Source organism: Hippocampus comes, unplaced genomic scaffold (assembly GCF_001891065.2).
Source record: "Hippocampus comes isolate QL1 unplaced genomic scaffold, H_comes_QL1_v1.1 scaffold117, whole genome shotgun sequence".
Classification (NCBI taxonomy): domain Eukaryota; kingdom Metazoa; phylum Chordata; class Actinopteri; order Syngnathiformes; family Syngnathidae; genus Hippocampus; species Hippocampus comes.
Window position 1 is genome coordinate 679243 of NW_017805225.1, and position 16240 is coordinate 695482.

The following is a 16240-nucleotide window of genomic DNA, read 5'->3' on the forward strand; positions in this document are numbered from 1 at the left end:
AAACATCAAATGTTGCTACTGTACCGTCAAGGCTAAATGTAAATGACGTTGATGCCACCCTCCAAAGCAGAAGGTGGCGGTATGGAGCCCTCTTTCTTGTTGATGAGAAGGCGCCCATTTTGCTTCCACTTGGTCGACGTCGGTGTAGGTTTCACAGAAGCGGACAAAGAGCTGCAATGGACGGGTAAAATGTCCTCGATTGTGGACGCGTCTTCGTAACGCATGAGACATCTGAAGGGACGCTGCGTTGCGTTCTCGGTTTCAGATAGGCTAGCCGTTAGCAGAGCTGCAAACCTTGATATTGCATTGTTACAGGACCTGGTGACAGCTAGCTAAACATAAAGTCCACCCATGAACCGGGCTAGTATCATGAGGTAATGTCATTTATATTTGTAATGTAGGTATTCCTAATTTGATATCCAGAGCGATGTTAACCGGGAAATATGGTTGATTTAACTTTAATTCTTTGCTGGCGTTTTATTAGAAGGTCGCAATTGATTTCACTTTTAGCCGCATTAGTCACACGCTCACGGTAGAAGGTGTAACAGAGTGCGTAACTTTAGGAAATAGCTTTATTCAGTCGAAATTAGGTGCTTACAAACTGACCAATAAAAGCGTGTTGCTAGCCTGAAATTAAAAAATAAAGTTATATGATGTAAAACGTGAAAAATGACAGGTAAAATTCAAGAAATATGTATTACACACGCACTTGTCGATAGATGTATGTTCTATTTTTCATGCACATGTACGTGTTGGGACTCGCTTTTCCTTATCAATGCATTCTTCGCTTTTGCAGTGATGTTGGGGTTGGTGTGAAGGCAAGCATCCTTATTTACTCTCTGAGCCTGTTGACTGAACAATAATACTGAACAATAATGATGTGCCTGAGCGATTTGGTTACTGCTCTTCAGACACAAAAATTGATCATCACTTACGTTGATGAAAGCCTTGCAGGTAGCTTCATTTTTTTTCTGTTCTTTTTCACGCCAGAGAGGCTCGGATGAGCTCAATATGTACAGTAGCAGCCCTAACACGATGACGGGTAAGAAAACCTTTTTGTTTCGTTCTTAAATTTAAAGCTGACATATTCCCTGCTTCAGTGTTCAATGTTACCTCATGTAGCACTTTAATAAGAGCTGTTTCTGTGCTGTGATGAGGTCTGTATCCCGATTGGAATTTCTAGTAGGCTTGTTGAAAGTGAAATGAAACTGCTCTAGTTTATTTCAATGCACTGTTCGGTACGGCGACCTTTGGTTCACGTGCTTGAATAATTAATTATGTGCGTGTTCAGCAAACGGCAGCGACACTAAGAAACAGCGTCTGGATGAGTCCCCTCCATCCAGAGTGCTTCACATCAGAAAACTTCCCAATGAAGTATCAGAGACAGAAGTCATTGCACTGGGACTTCCCTTTGGGAAAGTGACCAATATATTAATGCTGAAGGGGAAAAACCAGGTATACCTTACAACATGGTTTCATGCGGTTACTGTGAAGCGAAATGTTTGGCTGACAACAAAATTTTTCCTCCAAGGCATTTCTGGAGCTCAGCACAACAGAAGCTGCCATTACCATGGTGAACTACTACTCGGCTGTGACGCCGCAGGTCTGAAATCCGTTCATGTGATTTGCTCCTACACTTGATGGCGGAATGAATAGATGCGGTTTCTGTGGATTCTTTCCTGTAGGTCAGAAATAGTCCCGTCTTTATCCAGTACTCTAACCATAAGGAACTGAAAACAGACTCTGCGCTCAACCAGGTATTCGGATTGTTGAGAAAAATCCCAGCTCGAGGAAACAAGAAAGGCTTTTGGCCTGATGTCGGATTTTCTTCTGTTCTCCCAGAGAGCCCAGGCAGTGCTCCAGGCGGTCTCGGCGGTTCAAGATGGCAGTTCTCCATCCTCAGACCACGGGGTTCTGGACCTTGCTCCGCCTCCCAGTCCTGTCCTGCGTATTATTATCGACAACATGTTTTATCCCGTGACTCTTGATGTTCTGCAACAGGTATTATGTTTTGAACCATCTCAAGCACAAATATTCAGGGAAAAATTGAGGAAGGAAAAAAAATCTGCCAATATGCTCATCTGTAGGTGGGGAACCGTGACTATGCGGGGTTGGAAGGGGTCCATTCTACAATCAGAAACTGTAGAAAACTACAGTCAAAAACTGAGATGCAGCCAATTAGTACATTCCTTAACCTCTTAATCATAAAACTTAAAAGCAAAGTAAAAGTTTTAACTCGGTTTGTGATAAATGGCTTACATACTGTTATGCATCCCTTTTTTCAATCTCACACAAGTTGTTCATAGCAAAAATATGATTTCCTCATGCATTTGCTTGTCTGATCTCAATTCACCTTTTGATGTTCAATTGTTGTTCTTTTGGTGAGCATTTGTTGTTCGATGTTTGTCCTCATAGATTTCAACGACACTGTTCGAAAAGACTAAATTGCTTATGTTGTTTTCCAAATCTTTTTTCAGATATTCAGCAAGTTTGGGACGGTCATGAAGATCATTACCTTCACCAAGAACAACCAATTTCAAGCACTTCTGCAGTTCAGTGATCCTGTCAACGCCCAGCAGGCTAAACTGGTTGGTCTGCGAGATTCTAAAACTCCTAACCGGTAGCATAGCATCGTGGTCATTTGTGTGCACTTGTCTAGTTTGCATATCATTCACACATATGGACGTTTGGCTCCCTTGGTCCTTGGCCAAAACAGAGCATAGTTTCTAAATAGAGAGTTATTAATTGTAGTGCCATCCCTCCCTCTCTCTACAGTACGTTACCTGGTTATTTGCATCTGAGTTAACCCACAGTTCTGTTGTTCGAGGCTTGTCGTGGGAGGAAACACCAAGCTCATCAGACACGGCTTTCTGTTAACTTAGATACCTCAGGCCACCTTGACACAATATCATCTTTCCCCACCCCCCAAAAAAGTTCTTCATTCCTTCAAACGTTCGCAGGGGGCAATCCAAATCTGTTTCAGCTTTTCGTCCTGTTTTTTTTGCAAGGACCGTTCACCTGCACACTAACACCGTCTTGTCTTTTGTCTCCTCCTCGGACAGTCTCTTGATGGACAGAACATCTATAATTCTTGCTGTACTTTGAGGATCGATTTCAGTAAACTGGTCAATCTCAACGTCAAATACAACAACGACAAGAGTCGAGATTACACGCGACCAGACCTACCGACTGGAGATGGAGAGTCAAGCAAGGATCATTCTTTATTGGGTAATTTCAACAATGTTGTCATGTTGCGTCTGCTCTAGCCCACGTCCGATTACGTTTATAGGCCAAGTCAAGGCTTAGACACCATGCAAATCAACACGGCAGGTTCGTGTGTGTGTGTGTGTTTATAATACATATATTATTTTTCAAACTCGTTCAGCCCGATTTCTAGTGTACATAGTCGTTGAGTTTCCCCCCAAAGCAATGCATGCATGCCCATATTTTCTTGAAGCAGGACCTCAACCCATAAGTAAATTTTTGTTACATTAGTGACCGTTGTGTCAAAACCGGAGTGGCGCCTGCTCAGCCTCGTGTTTCCTTTTATCGACTGCCGACTGTGCTCGGTTCTATCACCGTTTGTGGACCGATTCGGCACGTGTGCTTTCTTGAAGGCACCCCGTCTGGAGCGCTGGCGTCGTACTCAAGTGGGGCAGGTTACTCATCCTCTCTCTCCCTCTCGCAGGGTGCAGGTACCTCCAATGTCTACTTTGCTGTCGATACACTTTTGGGATGAGAACGTTTTTAGATCTTTCTTCGATCTGAGCCCGTTCAACTCTACGCTATTCCCGCTGTCTGCATGTATGCTGCTTCTGTATGATATCGTTGTTGCTGAATGTCCTGTATGAATCCTGTTTTGTGGTGTTCCCCCCCTCCCCTCCACCACGCTTTAAAACATCTGAATGACGTGTTGGATGACGTGTTCGAGAAGATGTTTCTGCATTCTGCTTGCTCACAGGAGCCATTAGCCCTCTGAGCGCCGCAGCCGCCGCGGCAGCCGCCGCAGGACGTGTCGCTCTGTCAGGGTCCGGAGTTTCGGGAGTGCTGCTGGCGTCGAACCTGAACGAAGAGGTACATGAAGCGTACACATTCTCCCGAGAGCTAATTCGACTTGCCGTGTCTTTGTTAGTGTTGGGAAGCAACCGGATGTGGTTAAGTATGTCTTTAATTTTGTCTTCTCAAATGTTTGTATATTTGGATGAATGTAAACCTAACAAATTAACATCATATACAAGACAAATGAATATTAGACGATTATCTGGACACTAGCATGCTTGTACTTTGGAACTAGTTTTCTGTTAAGTGTCAATTCTCCATCAGCACACACACACACAAAATTGTTATATCTATATCAAAAATCTCTTCTTTGAATTACCTTTCTGTCAGAGACTATTTCTTTCTACTATTTCAGTCCGTCTTTGTTTATTTCCCTTTTGAGAGCGCCTTAACATCGGAGTGGTGGTTTTCACATGTCTGTCCCCATTTGTCACCGTCTTTGTGCAACCGCAGCGTTCATTGCCGCCTCGTTGTTTGAATAGTGGAACCTCTAAAATTGAACGCAGTCTGCTTAAACCGCGGTCATTATCAAAAAATTGTCGAAAGTTACAATTTAACGTGAGCATTTGGCATAAAAGTGAACGGTTATTTAACCGTCAACGATAAAATGTCCGAACTCGCAAAACTGTAAGAGGAAGTGACTCTTTGGGCAGACACACGGAATGAGTCGGACTTTTCCTCCTACTCCGGCCCCATACTGAGGCTGACGGGACTTTCTTTGGATGACCAAAAGTACAACGGTACGGGCCTTTGATTTTAGAGGTTCTGCTGTCCTTGAAATCCCTGGAAGTGCTCAGTTTTTGTCTTGCTCCCATTCCAATTTCAGTCATATTCTTTTCCTGCTTTCAAATACCCCCCTAAACTTCTGTGGGCGTTTTTTTTAATATTTTTTATTGAAGCTAATTAACACTTGATGACGCAATAGCTCCCTTAATTGACAGATTTGATTTTGCAAAACGTTAGCGCCGACAGGCCATATGCGTTGACATCTGTCATATAGCGCCCACCGTTGGCTTGTTGATAGCGACCTGAGCGTTTGGAAAAGCAGCAAGTTCAAACTGGGGTTTATGTTCTTCACAGAGAATTTCATTGTTGGCTGTCACACCCCCGCCTCCCCCCTTTTGAAATCCTTTTTATTGTAAACTACGCTACGAGTAGCTCTTAGCATTGCCATTGGCAAGAAGTGAAAAATCTGACCCCCAAGACCATGAAGGTAAACCACGGAGGGATGAAAAATCTCCCGCGGCCGAGGGCGTCGTTGGCAGATCACCAGAGCCTGAGAGGAGTGAGATGTGTTTACCAATCATGTGATTCACGTTTATATTTGAAAAGCGAAAGATACTCGTGCTTCTTAAGTTGTATCGTTACTGGCCGTCTGTGCCGATTGTCACCTGCCAGTCAATATCCCGAGACTGACTTCCACTTCCGCCCCCCCTCGTGGTTTGATCTATTCCACCCGTCTGTCATTCATCTACGCTCGCTCTTGGTTTCCTCCTGTTCATTTTCTAGTTTTGTTTTGTTTTTCCTACACGGATGAATTCATTCGGCAGTATGTGTGCGCGCCCACCTGAGTATTTTGTTTGTGCGCGCGTGTGTGTTTGTTGAATGAATCAAGCCGGCACTCATTCACTCCGTTGATGTTCCACTGATGCTGTTGACTGACCTCTGCTTTGGTTTTTGTCCTCCTCTCCTTTCCCCCCCGCCTCTTTTCTTTCATTCTCTGCTCCCGCCCCTTCGACCGCACGTCGTGTTTATTTGTCCCTCCCTACTACCCCGCATCATTTCCTATTGTATGTTTGCCCCCATTTTTTTTTTCCTCCGTGGATGTCCCCTTCTTTTGGGCAATTGCGGTCTCACCCGACCGGTGCCATTGTCGACCTCTCCCCAAACAATCTTTGCTCTGATCGTCATCATCATGGAAACCATCATCTCCCCCTCGTCCAATGCCGGGTGGTCTGATCTCTACCTTCGTCTCTCCTCTTCTTCCTCCTCTGCTCCTCCTCTTCCTGTCCTCTACTCTGCGGTCTCTCTCTGTAAAGATGGTCACGCCTCAAAGTCTCTTTACCCTCTTCGGTATGTTCACTCTCTACTTTTCAATCTGTTTATCTCTCTCTGTTTATCCGGTTTGCTCGACTTTTTTCTTCGCAAGTGTCGTGGACGTTCGTTCGATCGTGACACGCCGAAGCTTTTTTTCGTCGTATTCACTGCGCTATCGGCATTAGAAGATTGGCAATTCCAGAGGTGGTCTGATGGCCGTAGCGATGACCTCATGAGAACAAAGACTCCTACTGTAAATCGCCAACGTGTTATACTGGAGCAATTTTGCACGCAGATCTTTGTATCAGGAAAGTGGTTACACTTAGAGCGGACTCCCGCATATTCATCATTTGGCACCCGCAGATTCACACCATTGTGGATTCCTAACCCCGCCCCCTGTGTTTTTTTTTTTTTCGAGCCAACCCCTGTGTTTCATGGGAGACGCATACTAGCAGTTTTCCAGCGTTTATGGAAGTATTCTTTTATTTTTTCACAATGCATTTCAGTGGCTGTCAATTCTTGGCAGGCTGATTTGCGTCCTCTCCCCCGTGAATGGCAGCGGTCAATCGTCGCATGGTTGGTCGTTTGCGCTCTATTTCTGCACGTCCAATCAAATAATTGACCCATAATGCTAGTCACTTTATTTCGGCCTTCTTTTGATACAACAAGGCATACTAGATTTCTTCCGTTAATGGCTTTTGCTTTTTATAAACTCTCCGCTCTATTTATTTATTTCTGTTTAGGCATGTCTCAGGTGACAACATTCAGATTTTCTTTTTTTGGGGGGGGCAGCGTAAAGAGGGGAAAAAAAGCCAACGCACGGAATCAGATGTCTTCAAATCAGAGTCCGATCTCTTCAAAATGTCAATACAATTGGAATGCATATTGGACATCCCCTAACGGGAGTGGAATGTAAACACTGATAAATCTACAGTAGCCCATCGATGCGCCGCTCCGGGGCACACGTGGCAACGATGACATTGAAGGGAATAAACAAAGGAAGCAAATAATCGGACCTTTTGGTGCGAGAGGATAGAGCAGAAAAAAATCTACATATAAGTGACGCCAGATGAAATAAAATGTCGGGGGGAAAAAACTCAATTCCCCCCACCCCAAAATGCTGCCCCCCCCCCAAAAAAAAAGATTTAAAAAATATATATATATATATTGTGTGTGTGTCTGGAAATAGGTGAATCGGCATGTGCCGAACTGTGAATATGTGGGTGTCCATGATATTTCTATGTAGACAGATTGATATGACATTCCAGTCCTCATGCCATTTTACTGCTTCACTCTTAATTAGCTGCGTTCAATTGTATCATCAGATGATTTCCTTCTATTGTTAAATCTTCCCGCCGTGTCTTTTGAAGTGATGGTATGAAAAACGTGCTTTTGCAATTTGAAATGTCCTATCTCCGTTCAAACAGTGAAACGGCGCCGTCGGCTCTTGTCCCAAAATGAATGTTCTTCCAATTTTAACGGCCGCCAACCAGCCCACACTTACAGTTTGTCCTTTTAAATTATTGCTGTACATGCGTCACCCTGTGTTGACGCTCCAAAGTTCCGCTGCAGCTTTTTCTGCTTTTCGTGCAGTCGCACAGCTGCGCTTTGAAAAGGGCATTTTCCTCTTTCACCACTCACCGTATATTTTTACGGCTCCTCTGTTTTACTTGACACACACATGCTAAATAAATCAGCCATGTTTGACGGTCCGAATCCAAAACTAGCATTACAAGTGTTGTATTCAAGTGGCAGTCAGATGGGAAGAGCCTGTCCTTTCTCATCCTCTGTCTCTCTAGCACTAACTGAATTCCTTCCGTCCTTCACACCTCTTTTTTTTTTTTTTAAATCTACGTCGGCTCCTCCTTTCCTGCTCTGTCTTTTCTGTCCTCATGCTCTCCTACATCCTGTGCTCTCTCTCTGTCTATCTTTCTCTCTCCCTGTCTTGGTCCACCTCTCTCTCTCTCTCTCTCTCTCTCTCTCTCTCTGTCTTTGTGTCTCCATATGTGTAGGCGTCTATGGCGACGTGCAGCGGGTGAAGATCCTCTACAATAAAAAGGACAGCGCTTTAATACAGTTGTCAGATGGTAACCAGGCTCAGCTGGGTGAGTGTTGGTGTTCCGGGCTCTCCATTGTAAGATCGTTATCGGGATTTGACATTCTCAGTCTACGTCGTACCCCCCCACACATAGAAACTGACCTGTTTCTCTGCTTTGTCTGTAGCCATGAGCCACCTGAATGGTCAGAAAGTGTTTGGTAAAGTGATGAGAGTGACACTGTCCAAACATCAAACTGTGGCTCTGCCCAGGGAAGGGCTGGATGACCAGCTTCTAACCAAAGGTGAGCGCGCTCGCGTCACGCAGCGTTCGCTGGCCCCCAGAAGACGTCACGTGTTCTTACTTTCCAGATTTTTCCGGCTCTCCTCTACATCGCTTCAAGAAGCCGGGATCCAAAAACTTTCAGAACATCTTTCCTCCCTCTGCGACGCTTCATCTCTCCAACATCCGGTAGAGCTCCAACAATCCAGCGTTCTTTTCTCTCCTCGCTTTGCCTGGATGTGGTATTGCCGCATGATCGAATGAGAGCCAATCCGAGAGCACGACAAAACCGTGTGAATCGTGACTGGTGGTGTTGTTTTTCGTTGTTGTCGTTTTTACTCATTGTCCATGAGCTAATAGTTGAGAACCACTTTTATGGATGCCCGGTGGGATACGTGCCGCTCATCAAGGTCCACTGCGCTCATCGTTCTACGTCGGCTCCTCCTTTCCTGCTCTGTCTTTTCTGTCCTCATGCTCTCCTACATCCTGTGCTCTCTCTCTGTCTATCTTTCTCTCTCCCTGTCTTGGTCCACCTCTCTCTCTCTCTCTCTCTCTCTCTCTCTCTCTCTGTCTTTGTGTCTCCATATGTGTAGGCGTCTATGGCGACGTGCAGCGGGTGAAGATCCTCTACAATAAAAAGGACAGCGCTTTAATACAGTTGTCAGATGGTAACCAGGCTCAGCTGGGTGAGTGTTGGTGTTCCGGGCTCTCCATTGTAAGATCGTTATCGGGATTTGACATTCTCAGTCTACGTCGTACCCCCCCACACATAGAAACTGACCTGTTTCTCTGCTTTGTCTGTAGCCATGAGCCACCTGAATGGTCAGAAAGTGTTTGGTAAAGTGATGAGAGTGACACTGTCCAAACATCAAACTGTGGCTCTGCCCAGGGAAGGGCTGGATGACCAGCTTCTAACCAAAGGTGAGCGCGCTCGCGTCACGCAGCGTTCGCTGGCCCCCAGAAGACGTCACGTGTTCTTACTTTCCAGATTTTTCCGGCTCTCCTCTACATCGCTTCAAGAAGCCGGGATCCAAAAACTTTCAGAACATCTTTCCTCCCTCTGCGACGCTTCATCTCTCCAACATCCGGTAGAGCTCCAACAATCCAGCGTTCTTTTCTCTCCTCGCTTTGCCTGGATGTGGTATTGCCGCATGATCGAATGAGAGCCAATCCGAGAGCACGACAAAACCGTGTGAATCGTGACTGGTGGTGTTGTTTTTCGTTGTTGTCGTTTTTACTCATTGTCCATGAGCTAATAGTTGAGAACCACTTTTATGGATGCCCGGTGGGATACGTGCCGCTCATCAAGGTCCACTGCGCTCATCGTTTTTGTCAACAATGTCACGATTGAGTGCGGGGGGAGCTCATGTTTTGCCCTTGTGGGCCTTTGCTTAAGCTTACTGTTGGTGTGAGCGGCAGTGTTGCGTTGTCCTGTCTCGAACGCTTTGTCTTTTTCCAGGGACGGTATCGGAGAGGACGACCTGCGTCTCTTGTTCTCCAATAGCGGGGGGTCGGTCAAGGCCTTCAAGTTCTTCCAGTAAGAAGAGAAGCCCTTGAATTTTAATCACTCTGCCATCCCTTGCCTACCATTTCCATGTAGCCTGTGTACCATTTACATCCACAAGAATACAGTTGTAACAACTCTTCCAAGGTACGCCTTCTCGGTAGAAGCGGTTATCGATGAAAGAGGAGAGAATCAAAGTTTCCTTTCACCGGTGTTTCAGACGTCGTTATTTGTCCTGCATAGTATTCCAAAGCCGCAAAAAAAGAATGAGGCCTACTCGCGCGATGTTGGGGGCGGCATGGCTCAATAGTAAAGTGGTCAGGGGGTTCGATTTTAAGCCCGTGTGACCATGTCTGAGCATCCTTGAGCAAGATACAGAACCCCCAGTTAGCGATTAGCAAATAGCAGTTAGCAAATACCGCCCTGTATGTCTCTAAGAGCCACATAACCGAATCTTGTCGATTAAATACAGTGTCAGTGCGCCTCGTTTTGACATCACGTTGTGCTCCTTTCTCCTCCAGGGACCGTAAGATGGCATTGATCCAGATGTCGTCAGTGGAGGAGGCCATCCAGACTCTGATGGATCTTCATAATTATGACATGGGTGGGAATCACCATCTCAAAGTTTCCTTCTCCAAGTCCACCATCTAAACCTGACAGCCGACTTGGAAGTGCTGCACTGAACGAGGAGGTCGCTGTCATTTTTACACTATTGTAAAAACCACGGCGTCAATGCTGAGGGCTGAAGAAGCTTTGCAAGTGGGCGTGCACCTCGCAAACTTTTTTTTTTTTGGTCAGGGTATGTACAATGTTGTAAACAGTCGCAAAGACTTTCGCCAAACATTCCCAAACACTTAATGGTTGCAAACATTTTCTTGTCGCCATCAAATTTGGAATACGTTCAAAAGTTCTTTGCGACAAGAAAAAACGTACGAGACCATTAAAATTGTTGGTCAATGGCTTTGTGACCGTTTGCGACCTTGAAAACCCCAAAACATTCGCTCGGTGCCCACGCACTTGCGAACCTTCGCCACTCAGTGCGCTCCGGACTTGAGGCGTGAGCCAGCATCAGCATCGCGTCTCAACAGTTTGAGCCGGGGCTGCAGTCTGAGTCCAGGCCACGCCTTCTGTCCTTCTCTTTCCGAGTCCCTTAACAGTAAATGGTGTGACTCTGGTCACGTATGTCACATTGAAACTTGAACAGCCTCTCCGGCCCCGCCTGTTTCTTTCGACACGGGTCATGCTCAACATTGAGCCAGGTCACTGTTTGAAACTGAGAATCATTTTTAAAGCAGGCAGGGCTTGCTGTTGTGGTGATTGACCTCAGTCCATTAAATGAGAGAGCCAAAATGGGGATATAATACACGTGAGTTCGATCGCGGGATGAACTTGACAGACCCTGTATAGATAGTCAACTGAAATGTTTTGTTCAAGTCGTTGGGTCAAACTGTTCTGGATGAGGTTTCAACACGTGTTCCTGGTCTTGGTCTCTGGTTTGAGAGGTTCAGATCAACGTACATGTGCCTTTAGTCTGTTTAGATATGACACTTGATTCTTGGCTATTTCAACAGTTCCCCATCTCCATTTATTAAATGCGTGACTTAGTGTTACTTGTTTGCTCTTTTTCCCCAATAATGAAACATTTGAGCTTAGATGATCACAAATTCAACGTTTTTATTTTTATTTTTTTAAAACCAACACTTGAGTTAAATTGTGTCGTGTTTTCAGACCAGAATGTTTATCCTCTCTTTCTTGCCTGTCAATAAACTGCTCTCTGCTCGCTCTTCTTTCTCTTTGCGCCACCTGTCCCTCCGTTGACTGTCCTGTTTAAAACCCATTTTGGAAGACAAGCTATTTGACAGCTGTGTGACAATATAAACATTTATGGGCACCAAAAAAAAAAATCCAATCTAACAGAAGGGGGCTGTCCAAAGAAAAGCAAGTTACTGTAGTGTTCTAGTCATTTTGTTGTATTTTGGATGAAAACAACATTTTGAGATGCACTCGTCATCGGACGCAGTTGCATGCATGTGTCGTTGCGGGTCTTATCCCGCAACCAGACCTGGTCTAGGGCACACTAGGCCACGCTAGTTAGCCAGCCAGACTACTTTCGTTAAGATCTGATGTTACATTTCAAGATAAAAGGCCTTTGCCATCTGACATTTGGACTTTTTTTTACACCCGATTTTAAATTTAAAAATCTGTTTTTGTTATCCCGCACACAGACTAGACCTTGTCTGGTTGCGGGATAACGAAATGTCACCTTTTAACACATTTTTTTGTTAAATCTGGTGAAATTTTGGTCATTGATGTAGAGTTTTCACTGACGTTTTTTTCTGTCTCAACTGCAGAACACTTCTTGGTGCTATTTCGAGACAGTTTTCATTCTCCCTGGGTGAAGTCGTCGTTGCCTGACCGCTAAGAAATGATTTTACATTATTTTAAATCCAAACCACTGACGTGCATGCCAAAGTTGAAAGCTTTTATTTTGAAGGTGGCCAACGCCGCTCGCTTGCGGCCGATTACGGTAAAGCAGTGCCATAACAATCGCTGTGGCGGCTGGTTGGACTTGAACGCAGGCTGTTGTCGAGCCGTTTAGTAGGTACAGTCCAGTATGTCGGGCTTCAAAGTGATGAGAGCAATTCGAGTGAGTCAATTCGGAGAGCCTTCTGTCCTCAAACTATGCGCCGATGTGAAAGTTCCACAGCCTGGAAGCGGACAAGTGAGTCGACGCAGAGTTGACGTCGTGCAACGAACTACAGTTGTTACTCTAGCTAGGGAGTTCACGCACTTTGGAACCATTCCGTGAGGTGCTCTGTGAGTGTACACAAATGCCTTGTACTAATTAGACATTTGGAAAGCTACGAAATACTCTTGTGTGTGTGTTATTCAGTGAAACTTGAGGGTTGTGACTTTTTTCACGCGTCTCTATTTTGGAGCAAGTTAGCAACTTCAAACCGCTATATTGGCTCAATTGTTTAGAGTGGTTTGCAAAATACCTGTGCGGTGCAGCACAAACAGAAAATGCATGCATGGCTAAAATATCAACTAGAAGGAGAGAAATGTTACAATTGACCTCAGTCTGGCATTGGTGTGAAAACCATCATCTTGTGTTAAGATCTGAGCAAGCTTTACTTTTGTGCTTGAATGCGCTTCGGTGCAGGTGTTAATCCGTGTCCATGCATGTGGAGTGAACCCTGTGGAAACCTACATCCGAGCTGGAACCTACGCCCGGAAGCCCCCACTTCCGTACATACCTGGCACCGACGTGGCCGGCGTGGTCGAAAGTATTGGCGACGGCGTCACGGCAGTGAAGGTTGGCGAACGCATCCGCATTACCGCCGAAGTTGACTGCTTATTGTTGACCACATGAAAAATGCATGCTCCTGATCAAAGTAACCATGATTGGAGTCATGTCGGCCATTTTTATACTTCCTTGCATGTTTGCACAGGATTTATTTTATTTTTGTGAGGAGTTTGGTCTTGTTTAAGACGAAAATGGCTGCAGCCGGTGTGTTGCGATTGACTACAGTATATTCTTCTTTATGTCAGAGGTGTCAAACTCATTTTTTTTGTCACGGCCACTTTAGAGTGACGTCCTCCCTAAGCGGGCCGTTACGACAGTGAAACCGGATACATATTTAATCATCTCATTGCATTACTGATACACAACAAATTGATGGATTACTACTTTTGAATCCCTCAAGTCAACTATTTGTTTGTTAAATGAGGTTCAAGGTTTCTTCTTTTTCCAGACAATGGTCTTTTTGGGTTAAGATAAAAAAAAAAAACACTTTTTAATGTTTTCCCGTCTGGTTGCTTTCCAGGCAGGGGATCGTGTTTTTACCACATCCACCCAGTCCGGAGGCTATGCGGAATTTGCCGTTGCCGCAGATGAGAGCGTCTACAAGCTGCCCGATTCTTTAGATTTCAGCCAGGGAGCGGCCATCGGCATCCCATACTTCACTGCCTACAGAGCTCTGGTTCACAAGTAAGACGCAGCGCAAAGACACGCCGGATGCTGCCGGCCTCGATATCTTTGTAAAACTTAATACTCGATGTACTGTGGCAAGTCAAGGCAAGCTTATATGGTTTTGGCTCGGGGTCATCAAACCTTTTAGCCAATGTGGCTATTAACACGAGTATTGAAATCTCGTCGCCATATTTGAGTCCACTCGGCTGCATCACATGTTAATGTGGTGGTGGTGGTGCTGCCTGTTTCGCTGATGTTTTGGGGGCGTTCCTACGAAGGCCGTGACGTAGCGCGCAGAAGGTGAATACCAATCATGTGCTTCACTCACCATCCCATATCAACGAACGCGGAGCGCTCATGCCCGAAACTCGAAATTGTCTCTGTGCCCTGAGAGTGACTGGCACCCAGGGCATATCGCGTCTCTTGCCCAACATTAGCTGCGATAGGCCACGGCTCACATTTGACCCAAATGAGGACAAGCGTTATACTTGGTAGAAAATGAATGGATTTGTACATTCATCCCAAGTGACAAATGAGTTTTTGGGTACGTTGCAGGGCCCATGTAAAGGCTGGAGAGACCGTCCTCGTCCATGGAGCCAGTGGAGGGGTGAGAGCGTTTTTTTCACATGCCTGATCCCCCCCCAACCCCCCACCCAAAAAAAAAGACACAAGATCTTAATTGGTGTTCATAGGTTGGTCTGGCAACGTGTCAGCTCTCCCGCATGCTGGGCCTCAGAGTGATGGGGACTGCCGGGACCCAACAGGGAATGGAGCTTGCGGCCAAGAACGGAGCTCACCTGATGTTTAATCACCGAGAGAAGGACTATATCGGCAAAATTATGGTACCGTCTCTCACACACACACACACACACACACACACACACACACACACACACACAGGCCTCCACTTCCTGTGGACGGAGAGCCTTAATATCTAATAGGAGAGCCTCCTGAGAGCTGTTTCTAATAATATGACTCTGCAGATCACCGAAATCTTTGATAGGGATCCTTGATCGGATCTCATGAGGGTGTGTGCCATTAGTTTTAAGGGTGTGTTCTTTTCTTTCAGGATGCCACAGAAGGCCAAGGAGTAGATGTGATTGTGGAGATGTTGTCGAACATCAACCTGAACAGCGATCTCCAAATGTTGACGTTTGGAGGACGCGTCGCGGTCAGTGGCATCGTTCGTTTCCGTAGCTCACGGAAGAGTCCTCGTCCTCGATTTGCTCCTTTGTATGACTTTTCCTGCCTCTCGCTTCCCTTTCCATGTACCAATATGTTCTCTTGTTCTCCTCTTTAGATTGTGGGCTCCAGAGGCTCCATCGAAATGAACCCCAGAGACACAATGGCCAAAGAGAGCAGCATCATAGGAGTGTCACTCTTCTCTGCCACACTGGTAAACTGTTCGTCGGATTTAATATCAAGACATCAACATCCTTTGGTCACGATGTTAGAATGATGTCAAGATTGGGTCCAACATCGAACAGTCCACTGAGTAGAATTTTGCTCTTCCTCTCGCTCAGGCGGAGAGGAAGGAGTGCGCGGCGCTGCTCTTTGCCGGGATGGAAGCTGGTCGGCTGCGTCCGGTTGTCGGTGAGCAGTATCGACTGGACCAGGCTGCTCAGGCCCACCATGACATCATCCAATCTCGAGGGGCCACCGGGAAGATGGTGCTCACCATGTGATCACCAAACCCAACTGTAGGAAGAAGCACTTTTCATGGCCAAACAAATCAAGACATGTTGTGATATTTACGATGGAATCCAATCGAACTGTGCAATGGGGACAATATGTTAAGATTCTCCCCGACTTTTTCTAGCTGCCATTTCAATGTCATCGCAGGACACTCAAGTCACTCATCTGCAACGCGTACCAACTAAAATATTCAACAGCCTTCTTCTGTCATTGCATTCCTCTTTTCAAATGCATTTTAGTGTCTCAAAATGTGTTTGTTTTTTTCCTTGGGTCAGACACAACCTCCTCTCCTCTCGGGTGACATCCGATGCGACCGAGCGTGCGCCACTGTAGCTTCGGTAACCGAAGCTCCACGTACACACGGACAGCCCACGTTCCGGGAGATGGCCCTCACTCTTCCTGACCGATCGCTCCCCTTTCTTATTGCTTAACGTATGTCCGTGGAACATAATCAGGGGCGATGGCGCTACGCCGTCACATCATCAGGTGAGTTTACGTCCTCCCCGCTGCCCGGCCCGGTGGTTGTGGATCCCTGCTATATGCAGTCACAATGGATGGATGGACGTGTTTTAAATATGGTTCGGCTACCAATGAATGCAAAAGCTCAAATAAATAATCAAATAAGGACATGACTGCGTGTCATTGTTATCACGG

General features: G+C 45.8%; 2 protein-coding genes across 3 annotated transcripts; both read left to right on the forward strand.

Annotated features, from left to right (window-relative positions):
* Positions 1-93: 93 nt before the first annotated feature.
* LOC109515479 (polypyrimidine tract-binding protein 2-like) lies at positions 94-11701 on the forward strand. Of its 2 annotated transcripts, none has more exons than XM_019869283.1 (17): positions 94-184; positions 797-818; positions 991-1042; positions 1292-1455; positions 1532-1603; positions 1686-1757; positions 1843-2001; positions 2478-2588; positions 3063-3228; positions 3618-3695; positions 3962-4074; positions 6099-6132; positions 8109-8201; positions 8320-8436; positions 8504-8603; positions 9874-9951; positions 10440-11701. In XM_019869283.1, exons 1-17 carry the CDS (start codon positions 177-179, stop codon positions 10567-10569), a joined length of 1569 nt encoding a protein of 522 aa, XP_019724842.1. In that variant the 5' UTR covers positions 94-176; the 3' UTR covers positions 10570-11701. The 2 variants fall into 2 exon arrangements, with proteins under 2 accessions (XP_019724842.1, XP_019724841.1); XM_019869282.1 differs by lacking the exon at positions 94-184 and adding an exon at positions 191-374.
* Positions 11702-12438: 737 nt separating this feature from the next.
* Positions 12439-16207, forward strand: cryz (crystallin, zeta (quinone reductase)). The gene is made up of 9 exons (XM_019869287.1): positions 12439-12640; positions 13082-13234; positions 13746-13909; positions 14447-14498; positions 14584-14733; positions 14961-15062; positions 15192-15287; positions 15415-15613; positions 15862-16207. The coding sequence occupies exons 1-8, from the start codon at positions 12533-12535 to the stop codon at positions 15574-15576; spliced, it is 987 nt and encodes a 328-aa protein (XP_019724846.1). The 5' UTR covers positions 12439-12532; the 3' UTR covers positions 15577-15613; positions 15862-16207.
* Positions 16208-16240: the final 33 nt, after the last annotated feature.

What these genes read in the sequence shown, in the direction of transcription:
- LOC109515479 (XM_019869282.1), top strand. Translation starts at nt 352, where the DNA reads ATGAACCGGGCTAGTATCATGAG. An exon ending in CTCTTGATGTTCTGCAACAG is followed by an intron (nt 2,002 to 2,477) that starts GTATTATGTTTT and finishes ATCTTTTTTCAG; the next exon opens with ATATTCAGCAAGTTTGGGAC. An exon ending in CTTCATCTCTCCAACATCCG is followed by an intron (nt 8,604 to 9,873) that starts GTAGAGCTCCAA and finishes GTCTTTTTCCAG; the next exon opens with GGACGGTATCGGAGAGGACG.
- cryz (XM_019869287.1), top strand. Translation starts at nt 12,533, where the DNA reads ATGTCGGGCTTCAAAGTGATGAGAGCAATTCGAGTGAGTCAATTCGGA. An exon ending in TCCATGGAGCCAGTGGAGGG is followed by an intron (nt 14,499 to 14,583) that starts GTGAGAGCGTTT and finishes TGGTGTTCATAG; the next exon opens with GTTGGTCTGGCAACGTGTCA. An exon ending in ACTATATCGGCAAAATTATG is followed by an intron (nt 14,734 to 14,960) that starts GTACCGTCTCTC and finishes CTTTTCTTTCAG; the next exon opens with GATGCCACAGAAGGCCAAGG.